This window comes from Myotis yumanensis, unplaced genomic scaffold (assembly GCF_028538775.1).
Source record: "Myotis yumanensis isolate MYYU_CA2020_CCGP unplaced genomic scaffold, mMyoYum1.0.hap1 SCAF_445, whole genome shotgun sequence".
NCBI lineage: Eukaryota > Metazoa > Chordata > Mammalia > Chiroptera > Vespertilionidae > Myotis > Myotis yumanensis.
The window spans coordinates 1-15,505 of NW_027224196.1; the positions used below are offsets into that span (position 1 = coordinate 1).

Sequence of the window (15,505 nt, forward strand, 5' to 3'; positions counted from 1 at the left end):
GGATCAGAATACTCACAACCTAGTAAAGGAGACAATGAATTTTCACTAGTTCTAAAAAGAATTTTGTAAAATATATTTTTATTGATTTCAGAGAGGAAGGGAGAGGGAGAGAGCTAGAAACACCAATGATGAGAAAATCATTGATCGGCTGCCTCCTGCACACCCCATTCTGGGGATCGAACCCCCAACCTGGGCATGTGCTCTGACTGGGAATCGAACTATAACCTCCTGGTTCAGAGGTCGACGCTCAACCACTGAGCCACGCTGGCCAGGCAAAAGAATTTTTTAAAAGCCCTAGCTAATGTGACTTATTTGGTTGAGCATTGTCCCATACTGAGTGGTCTCAGATTCAATTCCTGGTCAGGGCACATGCTGGGATTGCAGGCCTGATCCCTAGTAGGGGAGGTGCAGGAGGCAGCCTTTTGATGACTCTTCCCATTCTTCTCTCTCTAAAATCAATGAAAAGACATGTTTTGATAATAAAAGAAGTAGCTGTCCAGTTTTCCAAGTTTGCATTGCAGATCAAGTGTCCGTTAACTCATCAAAAGGAAGTGCTACAATTTGGGTATAAGAGGTGGTGACAAGTAATGCTATTTTACTGCGAGGACTGGAGTATCCTTCTGATATTTTTTCTTTAAGTGTCTCACCTGAATGCTAAATGTGATCTACCAAATGGAAAAATACAATTTCCTGAATTAACAAAATAAGCTCTATTTTCTTTTTGTGCTTTAGCAGGTTTTCTAGGCATAGCTGGGAACAATTAATGGGCTAACATTAAGAGTAGCTAATTCATTATGACCTAACTGCTTTTTAGCACTAAAATATGCAATTAGTGTGAGTGGATGTTGAGGGATATTAACACCATAAAGGAATAACCTCATATGGTGCTCCCAACCAGGAGAGCAGAAGGAAAGGAGATGTAATATGTTCGATGAAAGAAAGCAAGGAAGGCATATTTGGGAAAAGCATGAGAAAAGGAAGGAGAGGTACAGCAGAGTTGGGCTGACTGTAGTTCTGGTGGTAGAAATAGCTAAACGCCATTAACAACACATTTGATAATGGCTCCTTCAAATGAAAAAGTGTTTTTATATTCATTATTCCATTTGATTTTTACTGCAGACCTCATTTTACATAGTACGGTATTGAAGTTCTGAGGTTAAGTGACTTGCCTAACAACAGCTATAGTGACAAAGCAAGTCCTTAAACCCAGACCCCTCAACTCCAGTTATTACTTATTCATCACATTGATGTGCACCTTAGAGTTTACAAAGTATATTTAGCTCATTTGACTGTTTCAACAACCCAGGGAGGTAGGCAAGAAATACTATTATCCCCATTTTGTAGGTGAAAAAACATGTACCATATTGTTTGATTTTAGTACATAGTTTCAGTTAAAGATATATGTAAATATTCCTTCATGTTTAAGTCAATTATAGATTTTTTTTTAAAAAGCAAAGAATAACAGGTTTTGTGTGCTTCATGATCTTTTTGGTAATCTCTCACTTTCAGATTTATGTGATCAGTTTGGCTGAACCCCGTTTGCCCCTGCAGCTGGATGATGCCATTCGGCCTGAGGTGGAAGGAGAAGAGGTAAAAATTATACTTTTTGAAACACTATGCTTCCTCTGTATGTTTAGTTTGCAAAACATTGAAAAGTTGATGCCCTGCTTCTATATAAAAGGTACCTGTTGTTATGAGCTTCATTTTTATCTAAGTTTATTCTTAAATCAGCAATTCTCAAACGTTTTGATCTATGAATCCCTTTACACGTTTAAAAATAATTGACCTCACAAGCTTTTGTTTTTGTGGGTATACTGTCAATATTTACAGTATTCAAAGTTAAAACAAATTTTTAATATTTATTAATTTATAGAAAGTAACAGTAATATAAATACATCTACAGATCTTTGTAATGCCTGGCTTAATAGGCAACAGTTAGATTCTCATATTTGCCTCTGCATTAAATTTGATGTGAGGCAAGGCTTTTGGGATGAGAGATGGAAAGAAAGAATCCCTGTTCATTTTCATTTCTCTTCTTTCCATCTCTCTCTTTCTTTTAACAGTAACTTTTCTCTAACCCTGCTTCTTGTTTTTTGGATCCAGATTGGGGTTTGATATTAATACACATAAACACACCTGCCACTTAAAAGTATACATGGCTTCTAAAAATGTTTTTTGGCCCAGTCACCATGGCTCAATGATTGAGCATCAACTTATGAACCAGGGGGTCACGGTTGATTCCCAGTCAGGGCACATGCCTGGGTTGCAGCCTCGATTCCCAGTGTATGTCATGCAGGAGGCAGCCAGTCAATTTATGTTTCTCTCATCATTGATGTTTCTATCTCACTCTCCCTCTCCCTTTCTCTCTTAAATCAGTATGTAAAAGAATATATTTTAGAAGTGCTTTTTGTGTTCTGAAAAAAAATTTGTAAAATCTGTTTTTCTTTTTCTCTCTCTCTTTTTTTTTTAGGAAGGAAGAGCTACTGTTAACCAGGATACAAGATTAGATAACAGAGTCATTGATCTTAGGGTATGCCTCATTTATTTATTAAGTGACATGATTATGCCAAAATCAAGGAGGGCAAGGATAACATACCTGTCTTGGGCTCATTGAACTGATTGTTGTTTGCTTATATGTAAGTATGATAATACAAGAAACAGTTTACCTTTCCGACTGACCCTCCTCCAAGAAAGAATTGCAGGCAACAAAGACAGTCAAGTAATAGTTCACAGAATATTGACTTGCACTGTTTTAAAAAGACAAAGGAACATGAAGCCAGTAAAAAGGCTTGCTTCAAGGTGGTAACCTGTTTTAGACAAGTTAGTAAGCAAGTGAAAACATAACTACTCATATCACTAGAAAATTGTGAAAGAAATTATGTGCAGATTTTAGAGCAACCTGGTGAAGTTTAGTAATTAATACCTCAATCCTCTGAATTTGATCTAAGCACAGAATCCTAATATATTAAAAACCCTGGGTCCGTCACATCTGCAACGACCAGGAGGCTCAACCAACAGGAAGTCAGTCTTGCATTCAGCGCTGGGTTGCCATGGTGACCCAGTGCTGACTGCTATGGCTGCAGGCATGGTGACCCAGCACTGACTACTGAGGGGGCTGCGAATCAGGCCCAAAGAGAGGCCTAAAGAGAGAAGCAGGGTCTGATCCGTAGCCTCTGTGGCAGCTGTTGATCAGCACTTACCTCTCTCTTTAGCTCTGGGCCTGGTCAGCAGTCACGCCTCCATTTCTCTCCAGGCCTCACCCAGGACTGCTGATCAGCCCAACCTTTCTGATCAGGCCCCATTGATAGGCCCAGAGACGCTGACTGGCATAGAAACCGACCAATCAGAACCAAATCTGGGTCAACTGTGAAGAGCCAATGACTGCCTAGGAAGCGGAGCTTTTGACACTGATTGACATAGACGCTGACCAGTCAGAACCAAATCTAGGTCAATTGTGAGGAGCCAATGGCTACCTAGGAGGCAGAGCTTTTGACACTGACTGGCATAGAAACCAACCAATCAGAACCAAATTGGCTGGCAGGGGAGGGCAGTTGGGGGAGACCAGGCCAGCAGGGGAGGGCAGTTGGGGGTGAGATCAGGCTGGCAGGGGAGGGCAGTTGGGGGTGATTGGGCTGGTAGGGGAGCAGTTAGGTGTTAATCAGGCCGGCAGCGGAGCGGTTAGGGTGTGATCAGGCTGGCAGGCAGAAGCGATTAGGGGCAATCAGGCAGGCAGGCAGGCGAGCGGTTAGGAGCCAGCAGTCCCGGATTGTGAGAGGGATGTCCGACTGGCATAGAAACCAACCAATCAGAACCCTGCTAGCCTGGTCGCCCCCAACTGCCCTCCTCTGTCGGCCTGGTCTCCCCCAACTACCCTCCCCTGCAAGCCTGGGCCCCCCCAACTGGCCTCCCCTGCCAGTCAATTTGGTTCTGATTGGTTGGTGTCAAAAGCTCCGCCTCCCAAGCAGCCATTGACTCCTCACAGTTAACCCAGATTTGGTTCTGATTGGTCAGTTTCTGTGTCAGTCAGTGTCAAAAGCTTCACCTCTTAGGCAGCCATTGGCTCCTCACAGTTGATCAGGCCTAAACGGGCAGTTGGACATCCCCCAAGGGGTCCCAGATTGGAGAGGGTGCAGGCTGGGCTGAGGGACACTGGCACACACACACACACACACACACACACACACACACACACACCCCCAGTGCACGAATTTCATGCACTGGGCCTCTAGGTAACCCTTTGCACTCCGAACCATTCTGGACATTGGCTACCAGCTACTCAACGCTACTTTGCAGCGGAAACGTGCATTTACAGACCCTCGTATTATTTAGTATAATTTTGGAACCAAGTAACGTATTATAATGATATTGGACTTATATGAATTGGGTGACATCGAGGAATGTATATTTGCAAAAAAAAACCAATATTTTATTGTTTATAATTTTGTACAGTATGATAAGTTTTGTAACACTCCCCAATATGCATTGCAGGCTGATTAGTGCATATTTGACAGTAATAAGTGGTTTGACGCCTGCCACCAGGTGTTTTCCTGTTAGAACACACAATGCAGTCCCGTTTTCTTTGTCCCACATCGGGAATATGTAGTTTATTGTTTAATCTATTGTCCGCAGAAGATGTGGATGGACGCGTTCTCGATACACGAAAATCGCCCTTTAATTGGTCAACAAGTGTCTTGACAAACTTGTGGTGTGTCATTGGTGTTTCATTACTTGTTTGTTTTTCGATGCGATACATTATGTATGAGTTTATCACACACATTTCCAACCCCCAAAAAAATAACTTCCTCCACCATTTGAGCGATTTACGGAGGAAACAATACGTCGAAGCGTATTGATCCGCACGATCCGCACCACCCATATTTGCCGTATATTCTAACACCATTTCAGGCTTACTGACTGTTACGATATGTCCACCGCGTAATGTTCTCTGGGTAGATTGTAGGTTTGTGTTATAATAATTGGTGAGCATGGTAATAATTCTTTTATCTTTCCACGCAAGAAGCGTAGTATTATTCTTTCTGTATGCAACTGTTTCTTTCCAATTTCTTCTTTGGCATAATTGTTTGTCTCTTTTATTATGCTGTCTACTAATTCTTCAGTAAAATAGAATGTGAAATAGTCTATGGGCTCTTTTATGTTACTCGGGACTTGTGGTCCGGCTATTTCTTCGTGTAAATCAAAATTTATCGTGGCTGGAGGAACGTCCGATTCGGTAACATCTTCCCACTCTTCACTTGACGATACGTTGTCATGTTGCCGTGTGTTTTCTTCCGTACTACTATTATCGCTTTCGCTATCTATGCGAACAATTCGTCGCCTTCTAGGTTGAACGATATCACTATCACTGCTGTCGTTTTGTTCTACAGTTAGTCTTTCTAACGTGTCTGTATAGAGGTCTATCTGGAGCTCATCTTCACTACTACTTGTGTCATGAGACTCATTCGTGGTTGGACGCTTTGCCATTGTTCTAATAAAAAATATGAATAAGTGCATGGGTTGAAAACTTCTAATTGTTATTACTAACTGACAAGATGATATTTACCAAAATAGCTTTCACCAAACAATTTATTCACTAAGAAAAGAATCACTTTTCCGATTTTCTCCTCGTTAGATCTATGTGCACTGCTCGAAGCTTCAAACCAAAATGAGCTCAGCTTTGAAAATCTTTTCCTCCAGATGTAGACTTGTTTATTTGTAATTATATATCTCACTATACAGTGCGCACTATGTTCAAAAACCAACCTTTCTTCTACAAACTCCCCTTATCGCTCTTTTCAAGTGGCGTCGCGAAGTGCTCGGACTGTCGTGAGCACGCATCTCACGTTCTTGTCCGACACAAATCCCGCTGACATTTCTTGTATATATCTTAGTAATTTTACGATATTTTGATTTAATTTCTTGTGCCATTTCAAGATAAAACTTCAGGGAAACATGCATGTCTCAAAAAGTTGCGTTGAAATAATTCAATTCCCCGTAATCACTAATAAACTGCGATGTCCCCTGAGAGGGGACATCCGAGTGATATGCTAGAATTCCGATGTCCCCTGAGAGGGGACAGCGGAGTGCAAAGGGTTAATAATAAAGAAGTAGTTGACCCTTTGGTTTATATAGTAACCTCATAGGTTTCTGTTTCCCTTTCTAGCTTGGTTGCAAGTGAAAGATTTCAGCAGTTTCATCACTATAGTAAAACCAATGTCATCTTTCTTTCTTAAGGTTTTGACCACATCTTCCTCCTTTTCATAACGTATTCCACCTAAAGCTTAACGTTCTGTCACCTTATAAGTTCTTTCCAGCTTTTCTGCAATCTACAGGCCTGCCCTCATTGTACACCCATGTTTCCCCTGACCATTTGCTTTTTGTAAACTGTTACTTTTCCACATTAACTTGTAGTATATAGAAACGGCTAGCAATAATCAAAAGTCCTCTTGATACTGCCTAGAAACCTCATGGTTTTCATCATTTTGGCCACAGCAGTTAAACATCCTACTGTATTTGTCTATGCTATTTGTTCACACAAGTTACTGATTTTGCCTCTAGAATTTGACCCAAAGAATATTTTTCTTTGGCTCACATCATTTTTTTTTTTTTACTTTAATTTGTTGCCACCATTGGAAAATGGGGGTTTTCACAGTAGATCTAAATGGCTTTCCGTAAAAAGTTGGAGGTGAATCTGGAAATCCTGGGCACTCATGGCAATATCAGCTAGCACCCTAGATGGGCATTATGTTCTCTGTAATCCCTGCACTACCCAGGACTTATCATCTATTTATTTCCTTCATGTGTCAAGTTGATTTAATTAGAATTTTTTATTATTTTATAGACATCAACTAGCCAGGCAGTCTTTCGTCTCCAATCTGGCATCTGCCATCTTTTCCGAGAAACTTTAACTAACAAAGGTTTTGTGGAGATTCAGACTCCTAAAATTATCTCAGGTATGCTTTAAGATATTCCTCTTAATTTTTAAAAATAATTTGTTTTCCCCAAGTTGCTATTAGTTTTGTGTTGTTTTTTTTAATTTGAGGATCCCAAGTATTCCTCAAGGTTTATTGCTCTGAGACTATTTATTTCAAAGACTATGATACATAGCAGCAGTCCCATCTCACTAGCATCAGTAATACTATATCCCCTTATTTCAGGGTCATTATGTGATAGTGATTGTAAAGTGAGACTATAACACACAAGGCAAGATTGTTATTATATAAGTTGCACCAGAAATTACTTTCATTATGTAGATTTCTTTTTAAATTCATATTGTAATTTTGGTTTGTATAAACTGCATTGTAAAATTAATACTAAATATTGCAGACGGGAAAAATGTCATGAATTCTCATCCTTATATGACAACATTATCTTAATCATTTTACCCTCTTTAGAGTTGCTTAAATAACACTAAAAAGTGTGTTACTGCCCTGGCCAGTTTAGGATCAGTGGTTAGATCATTGGCCTGCAGACCCAAGAGTCGGGTTTGATTCCCAATTGGGTTGCGGGCCCAATCCTGGCCTGTGTTGGGTGTGTGCATGAGGCAACCTATCGATGTGTCTCTCTCACATCAATGTTTCTCTGTCTCTCCACACCCCCCTTCCACTCCCTCTAAAATTCAATGGTGGGGAGGGGTGTTACTAATGGCATTTAGTTGAAAATAAAAAAATTAAACATTGAATTATTTTTTTGTTTGTTTTGTTTATCCTCACCTGAGAATATTTTTTCCATTAATTTTTAGAGAGAATGGAAGGGGTGAGGGCAGAGAAAGAGAGAGAGAAAGACAGAGAGAGAAACGATTGGCTACCTCCCACACATGCCCTGACCAGGGCTGGGGATGAATCTGCAACCCAGGTATGTGCCCTTGACAGGGATCAAACCCGCAACCCTTCGGTGCTCAGGCTGATGCTCTAACCACTGATTCACACTGGCCAGGACGAACATTGAATTCTTAATTAGAAAAATTATTATCTTTTTTTACAAAAAGTTTTACAAAGCTAAAGTAGCTTATACTAGATTTTAAATTTATGCAGAAAGGGAGCGTATATATCCAAAGAAGTAAAATGAAAGTATAGCTAAAGAAGTAAATCTCGCCTAAATATAAACTGTTTCGAATCGGGGATAAAACATATATAGACTATGGTTTCTCTGCAGTCTTTTATTTTCTAGTGTGGTTTTATTTAAGTGAAGTACTTGAATCAAAAGGATAAACTATTTTTATTAGAAGTTTGCATTGATAAGCTTACAATTGATTATAGTAACATTTATGTTTATATTTCAGCTGCCAGTGAAGGAGGAGCCAATGTATTTACTGTGTCATATTTTAAAAATAATGCATATCTGGCTCAGTCCCCACAGCTGTACAAGCAGATGTGTATTTGTGCTGATTTTGAGAAGGTTTTCTGTATTGGACCGGGTAAGGTTTTGGTAGTTAAGGTTATCTCAAAATTCATTAATTGTACTACAGCTAGGGTTTTAGAAACACATTTATTTTTTTTAATTGTTATTTTTATCTTCATCCAACGATATTTTTTCATTGATTTTTTTAATTATTATTTTTATCCTCATCCAAGAATATGTTTTCATTGATTTTTTTTTTGAGAGAGAGAGAGAGAGAGAAAATTAATATGAGAGAGAAACATACACCCTCTGAATTAATCGGTTACCTCCTGTACCCTGACCAGGGATTGAGCCCACCTAGGTATGTGCCCTGACTGGGAATCAAACCTAAGACTTTTTAGTGTACCAAATGATGCTCCAACCAATTGAGCCACCAGCCAGGGATAGAAACACATTTTACACAGACCTTTTTAAAGCTTAAATCCTTTTTTATATTGACTACATCAACACTAGACTTGGGGGTAAAAATAACAATATTGCCTGGTAGACATTTCCAAAAAATTGTATGTTCAATAGTTCTTTGAACAATTGAGCATCATTCATATGAATAGAATCATAAGCTATATATATATATATATTCCTACAGAAGAATGCTGAAGACAAAAAAAAGAAAATATGTATCTTGGGACTATCTCATTTTAAAAATTCATGCTTTGAAAATATACACCCTCTGAATATATTTAACTATATTATTTATTATACTTAAGTGTAATTAGAATAAAATTAGCTTCCATTTGGACTATCCTTTCAACTCTCCATCAATACTAAAGAAAAAGTGATTGCAATCTTCCAAGTAATATATTTTGTTGTCCTTGAAAGCTCCTTGCTACTGTTGTAAGTTTACAAATGTACCTCTGTATACTTTGCTGCCAATTTTATTCCAAAGCTGTTCTTTTTTACTATTACTAATTGTACTCTCCTTAGTATTGATAATATGCTAAAGTCCATTAGAAAATACTAACAAATGCCTGGGTTTAATAAATTATATTAACATGTTTTTTAAGAATATATTTGCACCCTAGCTGGTTTGGCTCAGTGAATAGAGAGTCAGCCTGCGGACTGAAGGGTCCCAGGTTCGATTCCAGTCAAGGACACATACCCGGGTTGTGGGCTCGGTCCCCAGTGGGGGGCGTGCAGAAGGCAGCAGTTGGTGGTTCTCTCTCATCATTGATGTTTCTGTCTCTTTCTTTCTCAAATCAATAAAAATATATTAAAATTCTATATAATAAAAGCCTAATATGCTAAGTGTCTGGTTGTCTAGTCGGCCATTCAACCAATCAAAGCATGATATGCTAATGATACGCTAAGGATGCTCAACCGCTCACTCTGACATACACTGACCACCAAGGGGCAGATGCTCCGATCAGTAGGTTAGCTTGCTGCTGGGGTCCAGCCAATCGGGACTGAACAAGACAGGCCAGACATGCCCTGGAGTCCTCCCAAAGTCCCTCCCTGGCTGGCCAACCTCCCGCGTCCCTCCCCGGCCCCAATCATGCACCAGTGGGGTCCTTCAGCCTGGCCTGTGCCCTCTTGCAATCCAGGCTGAGGGACAACCCCCTCCCGAGTGCACGAATTTCGTGCACCAGACCTCTAGTATATATACATTTGCTAAAAGTCAAGCATGGACACAATCATGAAGCAAATTCTTTTATGATGCTAACTATAAGCAAAAAAAAAAACCAAAACAGCTTTACTATATTCTTTAAAACTTACCAGGTTTAAAAAAAAAAGTTATTTTATATATATGAATTTTTTGATAGTTTAAGATAAATACCTGCTAATAGAGAAACTGGCAAAATCATTAAATGTCTTAATTTTCTGAATTTATTAAGCAATCATTTGCTGAACACTTGCTGCATATATAGCCTTGCGCTATAAAAGAAAATCCAACCAGCACTTCTCCAATGTTAATGTGCACACAAATCACCTGGGGATCTTGTTAAAATGCAGGAGGTTTGGGGTAAGACTTGAGATTCTACAGTTCTCATAAGTTCCAAGGTACTGCTGCTATGCAGACCATGCTTTGAGTGCTAAAGGAACAATATTGTCCCTGCTCCTAAGACACAATAAGACATGCATAGCCCTGACTGGTTTGGCTCAGTGGATAGAGTGTCGGCCTGCGGACTGAAGGGTCCCAGGTTCGATTCCAGTCAAGGGCATGTACCTTGGTTGTGGGCACATCCCCAGTAGGGGGTGTGCAGGAGGCAGCTGACCGATGCTTCTCTCTTATCGATGTTTCTAACTCTCTAACCCTCTCTCTTCCTCTCTGTAAAAAATCAATAAAATACATTTTTTTTTTAAAAAGACATGCATACATATCACAGCCACAGCGAATAATCTAATTGTGATGTCAGCAGGTTGGTGTTAATTATGTGGTATAGGTAGGGTAAAAAAGAGGAAGAAGTTGGAGTTTGCTAGAGATGCCATGAGAGAAAATTCAAACTGAAATGGCAGTAGGAGGTAAAGACAACAGAGATGGCATTCTAGAAGAAGCAAGCTAAATTAAAAACACGGGAGCAAGTAAAATTGAGACTAGTTAGTATTGAGAAATGGGAAATATAGGGTGGGATTAAATTATGAGAGCATGGAGAGATGGAACAGGACTAGCCAGGAGGACTGGAAAGGAGGAAAGTGCAGTGAGGATAATAAGAGCTGGACTGAGGTAGCTGCTTCATTTGTACAGATTTCATTTAGCTTGAGTCAAGCTTTAATAAAATTGAGAACTCATTATATTGAATATTTTTAGTTATTGAGAAGGCACCTCAGGACCTTGCATTCCCTCGGGGTTCTTAGGAGTCTCACTTACTAATTTACATTTGTTACAGCTTTTACTACATGACTGTAGGAGTTTGTAATGAACTTAACTATCCATGAGAGTGCTCTAACAGATGGCTTGTCAAAGGTCTTTCCAACCTTATAATGATAATGAAAAGAGTACCATTTGAGTACAAGTAAATAGAATTTTGTTTTTAATCTCAATTTCTCCAAAATTTAAAACACTGCTATGTATATCTTTTATTAATGTTACAGTATTCAGAGCTGAAGACTCTAATACCCACAGACATCTAACTGAATTCGTTGGTTTGGACATTGAAATGGCTTTTAATTACCATTACCATGAAGTTATGGAAGAAATTGCTGACACTTTAGTACAAATATTCAAAGGACTTCAAGAAAGGTAAAAAATACATGTATTATATCCCTAACTGACCTTAATTTCAAAACAGTTTGGGCTCTTCAAAATAAAGCAATTCTTGATTTGAAATGTATAAACTAAATTTTTATTGGACATACGTGTGCATATAGACTTGCTAGTTAGATGATCAATTAATTAATGAAAAAAAATCCACACTCAAAATACTATTCTGGATCTAAGTCATTGTGGCTTCATTTTGGTGGGTACAGTTACCAGATTGTATTTCCCTTATACTAACATCCTGGATATTTGAAGAAATAGAGCCTGTGTTACTTTCGTAGCAGTTAAAGTCAGAGTTTTTATTGCCTCATGAAATGGGTAGTTTGTTCCTAACAATGTTACCTGATATGAGTTACAAAAAAAGTTTTAATCCTTTAATGCCACCATGGTGACAAACAACATAAGACTGAGAAATGGTATTAAATCTTTTAAGTGTTTAAACTCTAGTCTTTAACTTAAACAATTTCTTAGTAACATTTTCTTGGTACATACACTGATTCAAAGATGATTTTATGTGGCAAAGATGGTACTCGGTACCTACCAGATATTTTTTCTTAGCTGTTGCTAGTATTACAGAAGAGCCTAAAAGTGCCTGAGGCAATTTCTGCACTGAGGCAGATTTTACATAGAGAGTTTTGCTCTAAAAGCATTTCCGTTTGATAAATAAACTTTATTGTTCCTTTTGAACAATAAAGCTACATATGTCCCTTATTCCAGAATTATCAGTGGAATGCATATAGGACTGATAATATGTAGGCTCTTGGGTCCCTGCCAACTGGCCAGCTAGGAGGGGCGGGGGCTGAGTGGTTCAGCTGGACAGGTACTCAGCTGATCATGGAGCTTCTGCCTCTGAACTTCTCACATAATCACACAGATAGTGACTACTGTGAAATGTTTAAAATGTTTCTTTGTTAAAAGAAAAAAGAATTTGTAGTAAGTATGTGGTAGAGTAAAAGCTATATATGTTCCTTATTTTAACAGTTTTAGTAAAAAGTTTTTAGTAATTTTTAACATGATGCCACAGTGACCTCTTGTGGGGAAAACATTTATCTCACACATTATTAACTCTAAATCGTTATTCAAATAGGTTTCAAACTGAAATTCAGACGGTGAATAAACAATTCCCATGTGAGCCATTCAAATTTTTGGAGCCCACTTTAAGACTAGAGTATTGTGAAGCATTGGCTATGCTTAGGGAAGCTGGAATTGAAATGGGAGACGAAGAAGATCTGAGGTTTGTCTTTGTGACTTTTAAAACTTTAATAACTAGGTTTAAGATATGCAAGAATGAATATATTAACAAATCATAATTTTTTAACCCAGCTTTTATTAACTTTTGGGTATATCGTATGATGCTGTTCTTGTTTAATGTGTGATCTGAAATAATGATATAATGTGGTTTGCCTAAGCTTCAATAAATACCATTTTTGTGCCCCCTCTCCCCTGAGTTTGTAATGCTTTAAAGAATATAGAGACTTTTGCCTGTGATTTTGGCATCTAATATTTTACCTCTCTTTTTCAATCAGTGGTATTAGAGAAGATAGACAGTAATCTAAACCCATCCCCACACAGGATCAAGGTATAAAACTATTAGGATCTCTAAAAGTTTATAAAAAATCACTATTCTTTATTTATTTGATATTCAGTATTATTTTATCTAAACTCAGATCATACAGTGTATAATTTTTAAACAAATTATGTAGTTTAACAGATATGAAATTATTATCTACTATTTTATTCAAGGGTTCTTAAGTTAAAATATTTAAGGCATCACAAATCATATGGATATAAGAGGGAAAGGCATGATTGTCATTTTTTAGGGCTTTTTAAAAAATATTTCACTCAAAACCCTTTATTTTTGTTTGTTTGACAAATATATCTGTATATGATTTTAAGCATCCCCTACATTGCTAGATGACATCTTAAGGCAAATCGTACATTCTATCATTATTTTCATAATTCTATCATTATTTTAGAAATTGTTCTTAAATAGGGTAGATGCTAAAGTGGCTATAGAAATTTAATTGGTTTATATAAACATATTTTAAAGATTCAGAATTAGTGATTTTTGTTTTATGAACCTTAGATAAAGAGTAATGAGCCCTAACCCATTTGGCTCAGTGGATTGAGCGACGGTCTGCGGACTGAAGGGTCCCGGGTTCAATTCTGATCAAGGGCATGTAACCTTGGTTGCGGGCACATCCCCAGTGGGGGGTGTGCAGGAGGCGGCTGATAGAGGTTTATCTCTCATCAATGTTTCTAACTCTCTATCCCTCTCCCTTCCTCTCTGTAAAAAATCAATAAAATATATATTTTTTAAGAGTAATGAAAAGGAGCCCTAGCCGTTTTGGCTCATTGGAAAAGAGCGTCAGCCTACAGACTGAAGGGGGTCCCAGGTTCGATTCCAGTCAAGTGCACATGCCTGGGTTGCAAGCTCAATCCCCAGTGTGGGGCATGTGGGAGGCAGCCAATCAATGATTCTCTCTCATCGTTGATGTTCCTATCTTTCTCTCCTTCTCCCTTCCTCTCTGAAATAAATAAAAATATATTTTTGTGAAAAGGAGAGACCATTTGAAGTGGAACCATTTAACGCCAAGAATAGCCTATGTTCATATAGTGAACTTTTGTTATATTTGATTGTAGGAAATTATATCCATGTTATTTCTGAATCAGTGAATTGCTAAATTCTGTTTATGGTTTTATTTAAATATTATTGAGCAGCATCTACTAAATACCAGGTGCACTTATAAGTTGTTTTCAGTAGTACTTGCCTTTTTAAAAAAGAGCAGAATAGACAACTGTGTGTTTTGGCTGAATTTTTTATTCTTTGAGAACTTCAAATAGAGGTGCCTTAATAACTCTAAGAACTAATCAAACATCTGATTTCATGCTTTTGTCATTGTTTTCCAGTACGCCGAATGAAAAACTGTTGGGTCGTTTGGTAAAGGAAAAGGTAGGACTCCTGTACATGCTGGATTTCTTTCTCTAAATCTGAGATGTATCCTGGTACTAAAGAACAGTTGCAGAGGGAATGATTTTCCTAGAATAGTATGATTCCAGAATAAATAAAAACCCAGGGGGGCAATTTTTTTTTTCAATCTTAGAAAAATAAAAAATATTCAAACAGGCTTTGCCCAGACAGTTTGATTAACTCAGTAGTCAATTTTTGTACTTAGTTGTACTGAGGTATCTCTAAAAATGATATCTATGTCAGATTAGTTAGAAAGGACCTCAAGATGAGGGAGAATGAATTTCCTTTCGCCTCTTATGTGAAAGCTACTTTCCTATCTCATTTTGTAAAGCTCTTAAAGAAAAGATAAAAGCTAAACTTAGAAGGGTGCTTAAAGAAATTGAAAGAACCGTGTGATGAAATTAAAACAGTCCTTGAGCGCCTCCTGCTGGTTGCACTCTAAACTGTTAAACTGGGAAACTAAAGTATATTTCTGAAACTGCACAGTATTGAGTTTATACCTTTAAAATGCTGTTTCAGCAGAGCCAATATCAGTTTGTCGGTTTTATTGACATTCCCTCTACACTCCAGTTTTAGCAAAAATGTTTCACATCAAAACAGTCGAAATGTGATCGGTTTCTTTTTAGTAATATCTAGGTCACATAGTAAGTATTCTAAAAAAATGTCATAATTTCATGTTAATGTTATTGATTTCATTTGTAGTTTTCATTGAAGAAAACTACCAAATTTCTTTTAGGTATCTAAACTAAATTTTTAATTACCGGGAAGATAAGGTTTTTTGAAGGTGAATATTATAAAGGTGTTTTTCCTAAAATAATTTATAGATTTAAAATGTTTGTTATTCTTGTAAAACCCAAATATATTTGGTATAACTTAACATAAACAGCTATAAAATACATCTGAAGAACTAAATGAGATAGAATAGCAAAGGAAAAAATGAA

The 15,505-nt window shown here is 37.8% G+C and overlaps 1 protein-coding gene across 1 annotated transcript; it reads left to right on the plus strand.

The window, feature by feature from the left end:
* Positions 1-1,509: 1,509 nt before the first annotated feature.
* LOC139001346 (aspartate--tRNA ligase, cytoplasmic-like) lies at positions 1,510-15,190 on the plus strand (the record flags this gene model as incomplete). The annotated part of the gene is made up of 7 exons (XM_070403024.1): positions 1,510-1,590; positions 2,471-2,530; positions 6,839-6,950; positions 8,279-8,413; positions 11,428-11,575; positions 12,681-12,827; positions 14,504-15,190. Coding segments are annotated over 7 exons (762 nt in total), but the record flags the coding sequence as incomplete, so codon positions are not given.
* Positions 15,191-15,505: the final 315 nt, after the last annotated feature.